General features: G+C 39.8%; 1 protein-coding gene across 1 annotated transcript in view; it reads right to left on the reverse strand.

Moving 5' to 3' along the window:
• tgfa (transforming growth factor, alpha) overlaps nucleotides 1–15,049 on the reverse strand; it is a 23,496-nt gene extending 8,447 nt beyond the window's left edge. The window contains exons 1-4 of the mRNA XM_061932605.1: nucleotides 14,814–15,049; nucleotides 14,019–14,150; nucleotides 5,922–6,071; nucleotides 4,417–4,531 (exon numbers count right to left, since the gene is read on the reverse strand). Of these exons, the coding sequence (XP_061788589.1) occupies nucleotides 4,417–4,531; nucleotides 5,922–6,071; nucleotides 14,019–14,150; nucleotides 14,814–14,853 (437 nt within the window). The 5' untranslated portion in view covers nucleotides 14,854–15,049. The remainder of the gene's footprint in view (nucleotides 1–4,416; nucleotides 4,532–5,921; nucleotides 6,072–14,018; nucleotides 14,151–14,813) is intronic.
• Nucleotides 15,050–16,907: the final 1,858 nt, after the last annotated feature.

Consider the following 16,907-nt stretch of genomic DNA (forward strand, 5'->3'; position numbering starts at 1 on the left):
CTCTTACCATAATATGTTACGTTAACATACCAGGCACGTTCTCAGTTGGTTATTTATGCGTCATATAATGTACACTTATTCAGCCTGTTGTTCACTATTCTTTGTTTATTTAAAATTGCCTTTCAAATGTCTATTCTTGGTGTTGGGGTTTATCAAATAAATTTCCCCAAAAAAATGCGACTTATACTCCAGTGCGACTTATATATGTATTTTTCCTTCTGTATTATGCATTTTCGGCCGGTGCGACTTATACTCCGGAGCGATTTATACTCCGAAAAATACGGTATATACAGTATAAAATGAGTAAAACAAAAGTTAGCATGCTAACAGTTAACGTGCATGAGGTAACACAATGTTTGACTCTGTAAGCTGTAATAATTAAGGGTTGTGATTCTTACAACAACTCACGATTTTGATTCTTGGGTAGACGATTTGAATCAGAATGAATTCGCGATTCAACACAATTTTCGATTGCAACAGATTCTTGCAATATATTATATGGTTTAAAAAAAATATAAAACTTTTTCAAAACATTACAGGTTACAAAGCCTCGTCTTGGCTGCTAATGTATGACTTATACACGCAGCCATAAGCACGGAGACGGTCTAAAAAATGTATTTTTAGAATAAAAATGGTTAAAATATTTTTAAATTATAAGTTCGGATGTGAATTTTTTTTTTTTTTCAAGCTACCCAAATAAAGTATGACTTCTGTGTTTAATTGCATAATGAGCTAAAAAGCTGGCATGCTAACAGCATGTGTCAGGTAACAAATTACTGTCCAACAGTAACGTGCGGTGAGGTTCATGGCCGGTGAGGCACTGACTTCATCACAGTCAGATTTACAAACATATGAACCCTAAAGAGTATCGTATTCACCATTTGATTGGCAGCAGTTAACGGGTTATGTTTAAAAGCTCATACCAGCATTCTTCCCTGCTTGGCACTCAGCATCAAGGCTTGGAATTAGGGGTTAAATCACCAAAAATTATTCCCGGGCGCGGCGCCGCTGCTGCCCACTGCTCCCCTCACCTCCCAGGGGGTGATCAAGGGATGGGTCAAATGCAGAGGACAAATTTCATTACACCTAGTGTGTGTGTGACAATCATTGGTACTTTAACTTAACTTTAACTTTACACATACAAACTGTAGCACACAAAAAAGCACATTTAATAAAAAAAACTTTATTATGGTCTTACCTTTACTAAGTTATAAATGAAGTCCATTCGCCGCTGTTGTGCTGGATTAATGCACCTTCTGACAGGAGTGTTATATCAACTAAAGCCCTCACTTAAACTTTCCACGTGCAAGATTGAATCTATTTAAAAAAGTGTAACCGAGGGTTTATAAATGTCGCCTATACTGTATGAAACTACAAAATAACAAACACGGAGGCTCCAGTTTACACGAGGACCACTTTATTTACCTTCTTTCAAAAACCTCCGTTCCACTACAACATGTCATCACTTCCGCTCTTGGCGCCTTCAAAATAAGAGCTCAAGGCATATACTGTATAACAGCGCATAACAGGAACTTAACATCACAAAGAGGAAAGCCCATGAAAATAGGTTACAAAAGTTATTTAATAAGAAGCCAAAAAATGCAAAAACAATAATGTTCATGTTGGAGGAGTTGTGAATTAGGTACACCTGCAGTCTGCAGGTGTACCTAATGTTGTGGCCCTGCAGTCATTCACAACTCCTCCAACACGAACATTTTTGTTTTTGCACTTTTTGGCTTCTTATGAAATAACTTTTTTAAATAGATTCAATCTTGCACGTGGAAAGTTTAAGTGTGGGCTTTAGTTGATATAACACTCCCGTCAGGGCTTGCAATCTACAGCGGGGGTGCAGGAGGCGAGCCTCAGCCAGTGCGTCTTTTGCAGCCGTTTTATGATCGCTCAGCACAAAAAATACGTTACACACATACAGTTGTTGACAAAATATACTGTACATTATATACCTCAGCTAACTAAACTATGGAAATGTATAATATAGTTCATATAGCAATACGGTCTCACTGCACAGCAGGCCAGCAGTTAGCCGAGTCATTGCGCAATCCATGGTGAGGCACAAATGAGTGACGTGCCTCAATTGGCTGCTGTTCACCGCACCGTCTCTTCTCAGTATTTGAACGGCAAATGTGAAAATTCAGCGATTTTAAATAAAAATAATCTAAAACTGGTGAAGTTAAATGGAAAATAACTTTATAGTATAATCACTGGATACATTTAACAATTTAATAATTTTTTTTTCTTTTTACATTTTTTTTCTTTCCATGATGGCAGGTGAGGCCCCGCCTCACCTGCCTCTAGTGACTGCACGTCACTGCTGTCCAAATACTAGCATACTAATTTAGCATGCTAGTATTTTGGCAAATTTTGTAGGTATACACTTCAGAGTCAAAACTTTTTGAGTATGCTAGCAGTTAATTAACATTAGCAAGGAGCCATTTAACTTTGGAATGTTTGGAATTGGTTGAAACATGTGTAAGTAGTGATACAGTTCAGTAGTAAAATAAGTGTGACGGAAAAAATGGGAAATCGGGGGGAAAAAAAGGAATATTTTGTACATGAAAAATATCCTGATAATATGGGCATTTTGGGGGGGAAATGGTTGTCTGCATGTCATGATTAAGCAGAACATTTTGAAAGTGGTATTGTTTGAATCGGATGAAAAATGTGAAAGAAGAAACCCGACAAAAAAAAGAATACAGTAAATGTGAATGCTTTTCAGCATTCATGCAACACATAGAAAAAAAAGGTCCATATACATATGACCCATCTCACTGACCATAATACAAAAACATGACCCTGAATAGAAGTAATATTCAAGACCTGTTTGGGGGAAAAAGCTTTAAGACAAAAGGAATCTTGTGTTCATGTTTCTTGTTTTTACAAGCAAATTGTGTTTTCAATATCGGTGAATAACAGCTGGTCTTACTTTTAAGTTGTTTAATGACTATGCCTAGTGATCGGTATTATTTTCAAATTAGCTTTATAACTCCTCTTCTGTTTGCTAGTTTTAAATCCATTTTTGAGCATTTCAGAGCTGATTTTTTTCCATCTCCACTGATGTGTGTGTGTGTGTGTTCTTGTATTGCTACCCTTCTTGAGACATCAACAAGGAAAGGTACCTTCCACATGAGGACCGGTGAACAAGTTAGAACCAAAATCATGGTCCCAAAACCGAAAACCATTGCATCTAATAGAGAATGTCTGATTTGCACCCCCGGTGGTGAAATCTATCAAAATGAGGGTGGTCCCAAAAAGGAGGGATTTTTCAAATTGACTGTGTGTCGGTTTTAAAAGTGCTCCCCCTTTGGTCAATAAATTAAATAACAAGTGTGTGTAAAAAATTTAAATGCGCCCCCTTTGGCCAAAATTAATTTAAAAAAATACAATAAATATGTATAAAGAGATATACTGTAATAACTTGAAGTAAATAATGAAGATTAAAAACAAACTACAAACAAAAAATTAATTACTTAAAAGCAGTCTTTTTTTTCTCACAATGTGTTGACTTCTTTCTTATACAATTGGGAACAATTTCTCATATTCTTTCTGTTTGTGTAATATTGCAATATTTTCTTGTAAAATTACTACTTTTTTAATGTAAAATTATCATTTTTTTAATGCAAATGAAAATGGCGACATTTGTCATATAAAATTCAGACTTTTATCACAATATTGCCAATTTGTTTGTGGTTCTTGTAAAATACTGAAATTTTTTGCTAAGTAAAATTCAAATTATTATTATATTGCCAAAATGTTTAAGTTTTCTTATAAAATTGTGAATTTTGTCGAGTAAAATGAGACCTCTTTTCATAAAATTGCCAAAGTGTTAAGATTTTTCTTGTAAAATGGCGACTGTTATTGAGTAAAACTCCAACTTTTATCATAATATTGCACAAATGTTCAGTCTTGTAAAATTTTGACTTGCGTTGAGTAAAATTACAACTTTTATTATATTACTGCCAAAATTCTACGTTTTTCTTGTGAAATTGTGACCTTTTTCTTGTGAAATTCCAACTCATTTTTCACAAAAAGCTTTTTTATATTTGTATAGTATGTATATATTATTAATGTTGTAAATAAAAATCTTTATATATCTACAAAGGTTGGTCCTAAAGAAGTAGGCATTTTCGGAGGTCTCAAGAAAGAAAGAAATACAAGAATTTGTGTGTGTGTGTGTGTGTGTGTGTGTGTGTGTGTGTGTGTGTGTGTGTGTGTGTGTGTGTGTGTGTGTGTGTGTGTGTGTGTGTGTGTGTGTGTGTGTGAGACAAAAAGAAACGCTCTGGCTCGCTTCAGGAGCAGTTGTTTGACACCAAGTATTGGCACATAGGAACCTCGAATATTCTCATATTAGATCAATAAGTCAGTAGGTTTTCTTAAATAATGTTTTTTTCATGAACTTACATGCATGCTGGCGTCTCCTCCAATATCAGGAAGCGACAAGTTCCGTGGAAACAGAAGTGGCGATGTGAGTCCGGACAGTCGTCGAAATGAGAGCGAACAGCCGCTGCCACGAACTCTGAGAGGTGATTTCCAAAAAAAAAAAAACACAATGTCTGTATTTCAAATGAGATTATATTTGTAGTTTACACAAACATTTAAAATATACTTGGTGGCTATTTTAGTGTGGTTATGTTTTCGTCTTTACTTGGCGCTGTTGATAGAACCAGGATGTAGGTTTGAGCTATGCGGGAGGACGACAAAAACGTTATTACACACTGTTGTGGAAAAATTATAAAAAATTGAGGACCCCTGTTGAAGACCTCTGCTTTCCAGGACCACACATAATCCGTCGACAGGCCTGACGTTCGGGGCTTTTATTTTGAAGGCTACAGGATGTGTTACGCTGATATTACCAGGTTGAAAAGTTATTGTCCATCGTAAAGTTTAGCAAACCGTTGCGTGCGATCTGTAGCGGTGATTTTAGCTGGACAATGAGAGATTATGATCACACTTTAACATGTCGGTCAACATAAAAGGAGGAAGTGAGGACGTGAGTGTGACGATGCAGGGACAGATTTGATTAATTTATACAGTTGACATGCGCGTTTGAGGGAGGCTAAAGGACAAATTTAATTGGCCAAAATGTGTGGGTAACTTGCAGGGGTGGGACACAGTTGCAAGGCAGTCAATGACCCAGGTGACTGTCGTAAATGTAAAAATAGCTTAAGCCTGAAACATTGTCCTAAACCCTAAAGCCGACACCTAGGCGACCCACTGAAGCCTTTTGTTCTCAGTTGCGTGTGGATTTGTGCTGGTTTAGATCCACCGCACTACCTGGGAGGGACAACAGGAGCAGAGAGAAGTCAAAGAAGACAATAAGAAAGTGTATGTGGGGTGAGGAGAGGCACAAATAAGAGGAGCTTCGGTTTCACCCAAACAATGGGACAAAGAAAAGTGATTACATGATTTGAAAAGGGCGACATTTTTCCAAGTTATCCGTACAGTCAGACAAATTCCCACACGGCTGACTCAGACCACAATGTCAACAGTGTGGCATTCAGGTTAGCATGATAGCAGCATGACACGTCTGGCTTCCATTCCATTCCAGGGCTAAATAGTCTAGGAGCGCAGCCTGCATCATTGTCTGCTTCTGCCGGGCTCTGTGAAAGCCCGCTGTTGTCTGGGAGCCATCGGCCTCCCCGCCCCTCTCCTCTTCCACCTTTCACAGAGACAGAAGAGGAGCACTGGGACAGGATTCATCAATCCTTTGGGGATACTCGAGGTGTTGTACGGCTCGCGTTGCAACGGCTTTTGTGGGGAAAAAGCAGCTCATATTAATGTCACATCATTGTTGACGCACCGCAAGGCTAAGAGGATCAATTGATTATCAGCGTGTGACACATTGTCTGTGTGGACGAGCACAAGTCTGAACTAAAACGAAAGCTCGGGACTGTTCGGAAACCTACTTTTCACTGGGGGGACGTTAGAAGTCGTCCTTGTTGACGAGGTGATCGTTGCGGTCGCTGTTGAGCCGCTGGTCCAAGCAGCCGACCTAGTAGGGGTGGAGATAGTGCTGCCAAAACCACGACGGTCTGTTCCTAATAAGAAGGTAGAACCTGTCGAGAGGAGTGAGGGTCAAATGGAAAACATCAGCAGAACAACAACACCCAGTCTACCTCCAACAATGCTTAACAATTAGGATCTACTAGGATCCAAATAACACGTGCTAAATAGTCTACATTAACTATGAAATCACGTGTATTATTAGTGTTACGGGAGATCTACTAAGACTGCGTGTGCAACTGATAACAAGCCCACAAGTGGTGCAGACCGCCTTATTTAAATGAGGCTTTTGCATCTATTAGGGATGTAACCATGTGAAACTGTCATATCATGGTTATTATTATCGCAGTATTGTGCTCAAAAAGTACATACACACACACTGAAATCTTTGGACCAAGTTACTAAAATAAATAGACACACTATTTTGCATGTTTTGTGTTTCTTTTGCTTCACTGTTTTAGTCTTAGTATTTTATCTGGTTTAATGGAAATCGTTTTATTGTTTTGAATATTGGTTTGTATTGAAATTAAAAGTAAAATAAATAAAATCTATTATCAATTGTTATTTCTGGCGGAAGTTGTGGCATCCTACTCTGGCACCCTACTTTAGCGGTCCTTGATCGCCCCGGAAAAACATCTCTGTCCGGTATTTCTCCGAGTATAGATCCATCACTCTGTTCTAAGAGAGCACAGCTTGTAGGTACAGTGTGCACTATTAAATATCTTAGTTGCTCGGACAGCAATGTGTTTATAAAAGTTTAGATTGGGGTATGTCGTTTCTTAATGAGGAAATATGTTAATGTCTCTTGTTTTTATGTTAGCATTAAAGATAGTAAGCTGGTGTCAGTCAGTCCTGGAAGTAATCAACGTGCAGTTATAAATCAAGTTTTTTTCCATATTTGTAATTTAAAACAGTAATACTAACTAATGTGTCGTTCGCGAACGATTCGTTCGAACGAACAAATCTTTTGAGTGAACGTACTGAACCGAATCACTTCATGAACGGATTCGTTCCTTTCTCAGTTCAGTTGAGGGGAGGGACTGAGCGAATGATTCGTTCACAGCGGATTAACGACATGAATCACTCAGTGAACGACAGAATCAGGACTCGCGAACCTACTGACACAGAGAACTGACTGTGTCGCGGAGGAGGACGTCACATTGAGGCTCTCGTTCAGTCACTGTGCACGTCGTTCATTGGGTGCTGAGGGCTTGTGTCGTTCGCGAACTGACACACACCGAGATCTGCCGCTGGGGAAGTTGTTACTGACTGACTCATGATTCGCCGACCTGCACACAGAACTGCTGCTGCAGAAGTGATTCAGGTTCACGTACTGAACTGTGCTGACTGTGGCGCTATGTCAGTCACTCACTGCCTGGTGTACTGCATGCACAGAACTGTGTAGGGACTCGCGTTCACCCTATTTGCTGCTTCTCCCGCGAATGTCTGCACTGTACTGTACTGGGGGGGGATTCGGTAAACTAATTTTTTGAACGACTCAATTTAAGGAACTGACGCTACAAAGTGTGTGTATGTGTGTGTGTGTGTGGGGGGGGGGGGCTTTGGCGGTAGCGGGGGTGTATATTGTAGCGTCCCGGAAGAGTTAGTGCTGCAAAGGGTTCTGGGTATTTGTTCTGTTGTGTTTATGTTGTGTTACTGTGCGGATGTTCTCCCAAAACGTGTTTGTCATTCTTGTTTGGTGTGGATTCACAGTGTGGCGCATATTTCAAACAATGTTAAAGTTGCTTATACGGCCACTCTCAGTGTAAACTGTATCGCTGTTGATGAAGTATGCTTTGCATTTACGTGTGTGTGCGTACAGGAGCCGCTCATATCTTGTGATTGGGCGGGCACGTTGTTAGAAGGGATGAAAAGCGGACGTGACGTCAGCTTTTAGAGGACGTTAAAAGCAGTGCCTGTAAGGCACGCCCCCAAGACTGTGGAATACAAGAAATAATGTCTGATGAACACCTTCGTTCGATAATGAGGGTTGCTTCAGCTCAAAGCCTGAGCCCCGACATTAATAAACTAGCATCCAAGAAAAGATGGCAGGTATCTGGCTTGGGCACATCAGATTAGATCAGTGTGTTGCAAACTGAGCAGTTTAAAGTCCTGAATGGTTGGTTTATTCATTAATTTATTTTCAAAATATTTAGCCTGTGGAAAAAGTTAATGTTGATATTTACCTCAGAAGGCTGCAAATAGAAAAGAGGCATTCCATTTTTATTTAAATTGTATTTGATATGCCATTGATATTTTTTAATTATTATTATTATTATTTGAAACTCGATTTTGCATGTCACTATAAAGTTATATAAGCCTTGCTTGTTCAATATTTAATGCAAAACTTGTTAGGGTCCCTATCAAAAAGGTTAATTTGTTCAACCTTGCCCAGCGGCTTTGTTCAGTTTTAAATTTTGTCCCACTCTGTATTTGAGTTTGACACCCCTGGGTTAGACCATGGAGACACTTATTTCTCTTGACATTTAAGGCATCATGTGGTCCAACCTGTGGTGCTTCGTCATGTTGTCATGTCTTTTTTTTTTGTCCTGTCCAGCCACTCAGACAAATCATATTGTTGATGTAGATACCCATATTTGCTGTATTATTGTATGAAAAGTGATAGCAAAGAAGCAGTTAGGGAACTAAATATTAATAACAGAGAAAAGGCAATGAACATTATTGCACTACAAATGGAGCAATAAAAATACCAATAGAAATAGCACTATTGATAATGAATAATAACAATAATTACCTCTATTATCAACAATACTACTGTTTCAAATGCAACAATACATATACAGTCATGGTCAAAAGTTTACATACTGAAAGCTTGTAAAGAACATAATGTCATGGCTGTCTTGAGTTTCCAATAAATTCTACAACTCTTATTTTTTTGTGATAGAGTGATTGGAGCACATACTTGTTGGTCACAAAAAACATTCGTGAAGTTTGGTTCTTTTATGAATTTATTATGTGTCTACTGAAAATGTGACCAAATCTGCTGGGTCAAAAGTATACATACAGCAATGTTAATATTTGGTTACATGTCCCTTAGCAAGTTTCACTGCAATAAGGTGCTTTTGGTAGCCATCCACAAGCTTCTGGTTGAATTTTTGACCACTCCTCTTGACAAAATTGGTGCTGTTCAGCTAAATGTGCTTGTTTTCTGACATGGACTTGTTTCTTCAGCATTGTCCACATGTTTAAGTCAGGACATTGGGAAGGCCATTGTAAAAACTTAATTCTAGCTTGACTTAGCCATTCCTTTACCACTTTTGACGTGTGTTTGGGGTCATTGTTATGTGGAACACCCAACTGCGCCCAAGACCCAACCTCCGGGCTGATAATTTTAGGTTGTCCTGAAGAATTTGGAGGTAAGCTTCCTTTTTCATTGTCCCATTTACTCTCTGTAAAGCACCAGTTCCATTGGCAGCAACAGGCCCAGAGCATAATCCTACCACCATCATGCTTGACAGTAGGTATAGTGTTCCTGGGATTAAAGGCCTCACCTTTTCTCCTCCAAACATATTGCTGGGTATTTGGGCCAAACAGCTCAATTTATTGTTTCATCTGACCACAGAAGGTCTTATCTTTGTCCATGTGATGTCAGATGAAACAAAAATTATCTATTTTGTTCACATCTGCTTTGCGTGTGTTATCAAGTTTGCACATGCTTTATTACACTCAAACTTTTAATTGATCTTAGTCTGTTAGATGTTCTAGATGATGACTTTCAATGACATGCACTAAGGATGTAACAGTATCAAAATCTCATGGTACGATGTCATCATGGTATTAGGGCTACGCTACGATATTATTGTTGTAAATGTTTGAAAAAAAGAAGACTTCAAAATAATACAGTGTGTAAAATTAAGTTGCAGGAATGTTTAGGATAAACACACTTACTGTAATTGAACACAAACAGTGCTAAAAATGTTCAAATCATATTTATTACTACAAATATTTATTTTTGAGTGCAAATAATTGTGGAGGAACATCCACAATTGTCAAGCACATATGTAAACATCCAGTGTAAAACAATAATGTTCACTTTTGTGCCTTTCAACTTTTACTTTCTGAGAAGTAGTGTCCTTCCCAGTGGACATGTTTGTATCAGTCTGGAATATGCTGTTTCTCAGAAAATGTACCGAACAATTTACCGTTTAATAATGTAAATACCTTACAAACTGATGTTTAGCTTTGCTGGCTTCAAATATATTTTCTGGGTGACAGTTTTATGAGGTGGCGACTTGTCCAGGGTGTATCCTGCCTTCCGCCCGAGTGCAGCTGGACAGGCTCAAGCCCCCCAGCGACATAGAGAGAGACAGGCGGTGGAAAAATGAATGGATGGATTGAGGATTCATTAAGTAGTTTTTCAGTTTACTCCTATTTCCCGCGTTGAACTTTTTTTTTTGGTGACTTCCCTTCGTGCAGTAATACGGGACCGGCCGGCTTTGTGTCACCTTTAAAACGTTCGAGATGAAAGTGGTACCCTTTGCTTAGCAGAACGCAGACTTTCTTATCTCTGCCAAAGAGGTAATATTTTCGCGAGGGTTTGTGTGTTTGTTGGCAACATATCTCAAACCTTTATGGATAGATTTTGATGACATTTTTTAGGAAATGTCTCAAAAAACAAATCGACTACGAACACTTCTCAACCTGCTTACAGCGTTTTACGCCCCCACCTTGCCGCCCTTCACTGCGCAGAGAATTCTGGGAGATGTAGTTTAATTTCAGACCCGATCAACGCTAAAACGCCAGAAAAACACTACACACCAAGTTTGTTTGATACCGTCCGTCACGCGTCACGGCATTATTGTGAGGACTTTAAAACCGAAATACCACATTATCTACAATCCAGTTACACCTCTAAAATCCACACATTGGCTGACATTGTAGTTATTCTTAAACCATTTTAGTGTTTTAATGTATTCGGTTATGCAAAAGGTACATTTTCCTTGATTTTCCCTTAATAATCCGTTCCAAAAGGTCCCTACGAAAACCAAAGCAATTTTTCCCATAACAAATAATAAAAATCCAATTAATCCAATCCAGACACCCAAAGACATTCACATTTTGTAGATAATAATTACAGTTTGACATGCATAAAACAATGTGAAATACATAAATATTATGAATAATATGTATAAATTAACATTTAATACCACTTCTACTTAGCGGGGTGCTAAGTACTTTGCTACAAGTTTGTTATTGAATTCAATAGTCATTCTCACCTTCTTCTTATTTTGCACTACTTCATAAAAAATACAGAGATTAAAGGCTGGAATGTACTCTTGCGTCACGTAGCTTGCATCCCATTTGACAGTCTTGTTTTATTTATAGTTCTTCCGTGGGGGGTGGCGCCAGACTTGTAATTCTCTTCCGAATCACACAGGGGCAGTGTCTTCTGAAGGAGAAATCGCAGCTGTCCTTGAGAGATATTACCTTCTTTTGAAGAATGATTACACAACATTGACATCTTTGTCTACACTGGAACTAATCATTCAGAATCATCAGTTTACTTTTAATGGACGTTTTAATAACAAACTAGAAGAAAATTCCTTCATGAAGATGAGCGTGCAACTTCTAAACAAGTCGCGGCAGAGGACTATATTAATATTTGCAACCCTATTCGGCCGTTCGGGACATGGGACAAGAGAGAGCTAGTAATTGAAATAAACAAAAATGTTAAATAACTGTTAGAATGACAGGCTGGTGTTAATGTCATGGCGTTATTGATCTTTGGCAATAAAAATTAAAAACAGCGTCGTACTTTGTGGCTTCTTGTGGATGCAACAACAAGCTGAAAAATGACACATTCAGTAGTTATTTTTAAAGCGCACCAAGATATATAGTAAACAATATCCATTTTCAAGCAAAAGTTTAATCACTGTTTATGCTTTATTGCATACAATAATGTGTTTTTCAAACACAAAGTAAGCTCTCCTGTGCTCGGGGACCCTCCTCTTCAAAAGCTGACCAATCACAACTCTGCAGTCTGCGTTGCAACTGACGTGAAGCTAAGATTTTTGGGAGGTGCACACAAGGCTTGCGGGAAGTTACGCAGGGGGAGGGGGCAAGACGGTGTTGCTTAACGCAAGTTACATGACTGGAGAGTATACACCAGGATTTAGTCATTTGGGCATGGATTCTTTGTTTGGGCATTTCCATCCATCCATCCATCTTCTTCCGCTTATCCGAGGTCGGGTCGCGGGGGCAGCAGCCTAAGCAGGGAAGCCCAGACTTCCCTCTCCCCAGCCACTTCGTCCAGCTCCTCCCGGGGGATCCCGAGGCGTTCCCAGGCCAGCCGGGAGACATAGTCTTCCCAACGTGTCCTGGGTCTTCCTCGTGGCCTCCTACCGGTCGGACATGCCCTAAACACCTCCTTAGGGAGGCGCTCGGGTGGCATCCTGACCAGATGCCCGAACCACCTCATCTGGCTCCTCTCGATGCGGAGGAGCAGCGGCTTTACTTTGAGCTACCCCCGGATGACAGAGCTTCTCACCCTATCTCTAAGGGAGAGCCCCGCCACCCGGCGGAGGAAACTCATTTCGGCCGCTTGTACCCGTGATCTTGTCCTTTCGGTCATAACCCAAAGCTCATGACCATAGGTGAGGATGGGAACGTAGATCGACCGGTAAATTGAGAGCTTTGCCTTCCGGCTCAGCTCCTTCTTCACCACAACGGATCGATACAGCGTCCGCATTACTGAAGACGCCGCACCGATCCGCCTGTCGATCTCACGATCCACTCTTCCCTCACTCGTGAACAAGACTCCGAGGTACTTGAACTCCTCCACTTGGGGCAAGATCTCCTCCCCAACCCGGAGATGGCACTCCACCCTTTTCCGGGCGAGAACCATGGACTCGGACTTGGAGGTGCTGATTCTCATCCCAGTCGCTTCACACTCAGCTGCGAACCGATCCAGTGAGAGCTGAAGATCCTGGCCAGATGAAGCCATCAGGACCAAATCATCTGCAAAAAGCAGAGACCTAATCCTGCAGCCACCAAACCGGATCCCCTCAACGCCTTGACTGCGCCTAGAAATTCTGTCCATAAAAGTTATGAACAGAATCGGTGACAAAGGGCAGCCTTGGCGGAGTCCAACCCTCACCGGAAACGTGTCCGACTTACTGCCGGCAATGCGAACCAAGCTCTGACACTGATCATACAGGGAGCGGACCGCCACAATCAGACAGTCCGAAACCCCATACTCTCTGAGCACTCCCCACAGGACTTCCCGAGGGAAGTCCTGTGGGGAGAATGTTTGGGCATTTCATTCCACGAAATGATACGCTAGCAAACAGACTAATCTGTTATGCGCAATGTTGGCAGCACCATAACCAAGAAGATGTAGGAAAACTAATGCATATTTTGGCGAAAGTTTTTGGTCAAAAACCAAATCATATGAAAACTAAGCCTGTTTATGAGCACCAAAAATTATAAAAATGTATCATCTACCTCACGTTTGTTCCACTTTGAGTGAAGAAAACTTCCCTCCTCTAACCCTTTGCTAGATTAACTTGCCCCATTAATTTAAAAAAAAAAGAAGCAGGCTTCGCTACATGTCTTAAAATAAAGCTCTCCATCAGTCGTCTGCAGATGTGGGAGATCGTGTTGTTTCTCTTCAACGAATATGCTAACCCAGCATGATGTTAAAACGCAATGTACGCATGTAGCTTGCACGGCTATGCTGGTGCTGCTAACGTTTGTGTCCTCCTGACCCGCTCTTAATGTTATGTTGTTATATGTGATATATAGCCTGGAGAAGTCTACAATTAGTGTAAACAATGTAATTTGTACAAAGGACAAACACAGCTCATTAGAATTAAAGCTAAAGACACACAAAAATGACATGTTCCCAGTAGGACTTAACTAAAAGTCTAAATTCTAGCACCAAGACTAACACACTTCTAACACTATAGTGGGGCCTCAGAGACTTTTGATGTTAATGCAGAGGTTTTTTTCTTAACTCTCCAGGTTGTTGCCAGACTTACTTGCAATGGAGGAGGCGGCCGCACGACGGCTCGCCGAGGCGTTAAGAGCTGCGCCAGCGTCATCATGGACAGTGATATTGCCTTCGAAACTTGTCAAGTTGCTTTGTCCTGCTCCGATTGTAAACAGCGAACCTTTAGGGAAGAAAAGCCCCAATGTGAAACACTATACTGTTATCACAACAAAAAGTGCAATCAAAACTTACCATTGAGTATCACTGATAGAATATAAAAAGGGTGTATTACTGTATTGTGCTGCTTATGAGCCTGTGAGCTGGTATTTATGTGTGATATTATGCTTTATTTAGGATCCTAACAATATGACACACAAGGTCAAGAATCCACTAAAAGGATGAGAGCAAAGTACTAAAAATACTCGAGTGCCTGACACGCCATCACAGTTAAACCATCACATGGGGACAACAATTTGACCCATAACAAAAAATACATTGTTATTATTTGTAAGCTTTAATACAGCTCTGTTTTGATTGGCACTTTCAGAGATGTATTATTTTATTATTTGTATCATTTATGAGAGGTGTTTGTTAATATTTTTATTACATTAAATGACAAAGAAAACATTTTCAGTGCGATTGACAAAGGTCAACAACCACAGTGATAGATATACATTTTGAATACAAAAGCTCAAATGTGTATGGCAAAAGTTGACAGGGGATGTTTAATTAATAATTAAAGTCCAAAACGTTTCACATTACTTTTTAAAGTATGTGGTAAAATTTTGGACCTCAAAAAAACGACATTAAAACAAAAGCCACAAAGCAAAAATAGCACACTCACCGCTAATGAGGAAAATGGCATCCCATAATATCCGAATCATTGTGACCACTTAGTGGCGTCAACTGAGGCAATTGGTCGGCCACTTTGAAAGGCAAAGGTGTTTAGAAGGTGCACGTAAGCTGCCGCGAGTCAACATTTATACGTGCTGGCGACATACACTTCATATAGTAAGTATGTCCAGCGGGACGTTTCTTTAAGAGTGTGGGCAACTCTGGACAGCAAGGAAATGCCCTCAGAGGATGACCAATCAGAGGAGACGATATTAGGAGGGGCGGGACTTCACTGGGACTTCCTTAAGTCACCTTGTTGTACAGGCGGAGTTATCCAAGCCCCGCCCATCTTAACCAGCAGTAAAAGATCATTACTCTCTTTGCTCCTATTGTCTAATATATACTGTCAAGCTTATTGACATTATTCATACAACTTTTTTTTGTTACTCAAAGTTACTTTTATTCAAGCTGCAAATGTTGTCTTGATTGGAATCAACAGAGGCATCTCCAAAGATTAGATAAGATAATAAGACGTTAAATACATCCTTTTGGGAAAAGATGCTGAACTTTTTACCACTATTCAAAGATCCTCTATATGAGAGGAGCACACTGTTTTTGTTGCTTGCTTGTTTGTTTTTTGTTGCTTTTATGGACCTACACAAAGATCCTCTATATGCCAAAAGCGCACTGCTGTTTTTAAGGACCTACTATGAACACGCTTGTCAAAGATCCTCTATTAAACAGGACTGTGCTGTTTTTTTAAGGACCAACAGCAAAAATGATTGTTAAAGATCCTCTATACCAGTGGTCCCCAACCACCGGGTCGCGGACCGGTACCAATTGGTACCGGGCCGCACAAGAAATAAAAAAAAAAATGTATTTTTATTTTTATTTTTTTATATTAAATCAACATAAAAAACACAATATATACATTATATATCAATATAGATCAATACAGTCTGCAGGGATACAGTCCGTAAGCACACATGATTGTATTTCTTTATGAAAAAAAAAAAAAACCCTGCTGTTTTTAAAAACCTACTTGGGACGGTGTGGCTCAGTTGGTAGAGCGGCCGTGCCAGCAACTTAAGGGTTCCTGGTTCGATCCCCAGCTTCCGCCATCCTAGTCACGTCCGTGGTGTCCTTGAGCAAGACACTTCACCCTTGCTCCTGATGGGTTGTGGTTAGGGCCTTACATGGCAGCTCCCGCCATCAGTTTGTGAATGGGTGAATGTGGATACAGTGTCAAAGCTCTGTGAGTACCTTGAAGGTAGAAAAGCACTATACAAGTATAACCCATTTACATTTGCTGTAAAAAGGCTAGTCAAAGATCCTCTATAAAAAAAAGTAGCGTTCTTCTGTTTTTAAGGACTTACTGTAAAAACGCTCAAAAATTCTCTGTTTTTAAGAACTTACTTCTGCCCCAATGCAGCTGGGATAGGCTCCAGCCACACCTGCGACACCGAGAGGGACAAGCGGTAGAAAATGAATGGATGGAGAGATGGATGGACTGTAAACACTTGTCAAAGATCCTCTGTATCAGTGGTTCTTAACCATAGGACCATTGTTGGGCCACAAGCCCCCCTGCCTTAGCTAAAAAATATTGATTACTCACCTGTGGTCTGGATGGTCTGCAGTGGTACTCACTAATACACTTTTCCACCCTGGTGGCAGTAATGACAATATCAAACTGGAGCTTAAGTCATAGAGAGGTTAAAGTGCAAAAATTATGATTAAAGTGGTAAAACTGTATTTTCATTTGCACTTACATTTTATTGACAGCTTAGTTCAGAAACATTAATTATTAATTTAGTTTATTCATTTTAGCACAGAATAATTGTATGTAAATGTTTATCTTTTATCATTTATAAGTCCCTTCTTATGCAGTATATTTGTTTAGTACTAAGCCTAAAGTTTAGGTGTTAAGAAAATTTTTTTTTTATTAACAGATGCTTTCATATCCTTTGACAAAGTTGTAAATTGTACGTAGGTTATATATACAAATAGATTTTATTTTAAGAGTAGTAATTCAGTATTAATATTTGATTGGGCCCCGGGCCCCTGTGTCGTACAAAAGTTGGGCCCCGAGGTCAAAAAGGTTAAG

The sequence above is a fragment of the Nerophis lumbriciformis genome, linkage group LG38 (genome assembly GCF_033978685.3).
Source record: "Nerophis lumbriciformis linkage group LG38, RoL_Nlum_v2.1, whole genome shotgun sequence".
Lineage (NCBI taxonomy): Eukaryota > Metazoa > Chordata > Actinopteri > Syngnathiformes > Syngnathidae > Nerophis > Nerophis lumbriciformis.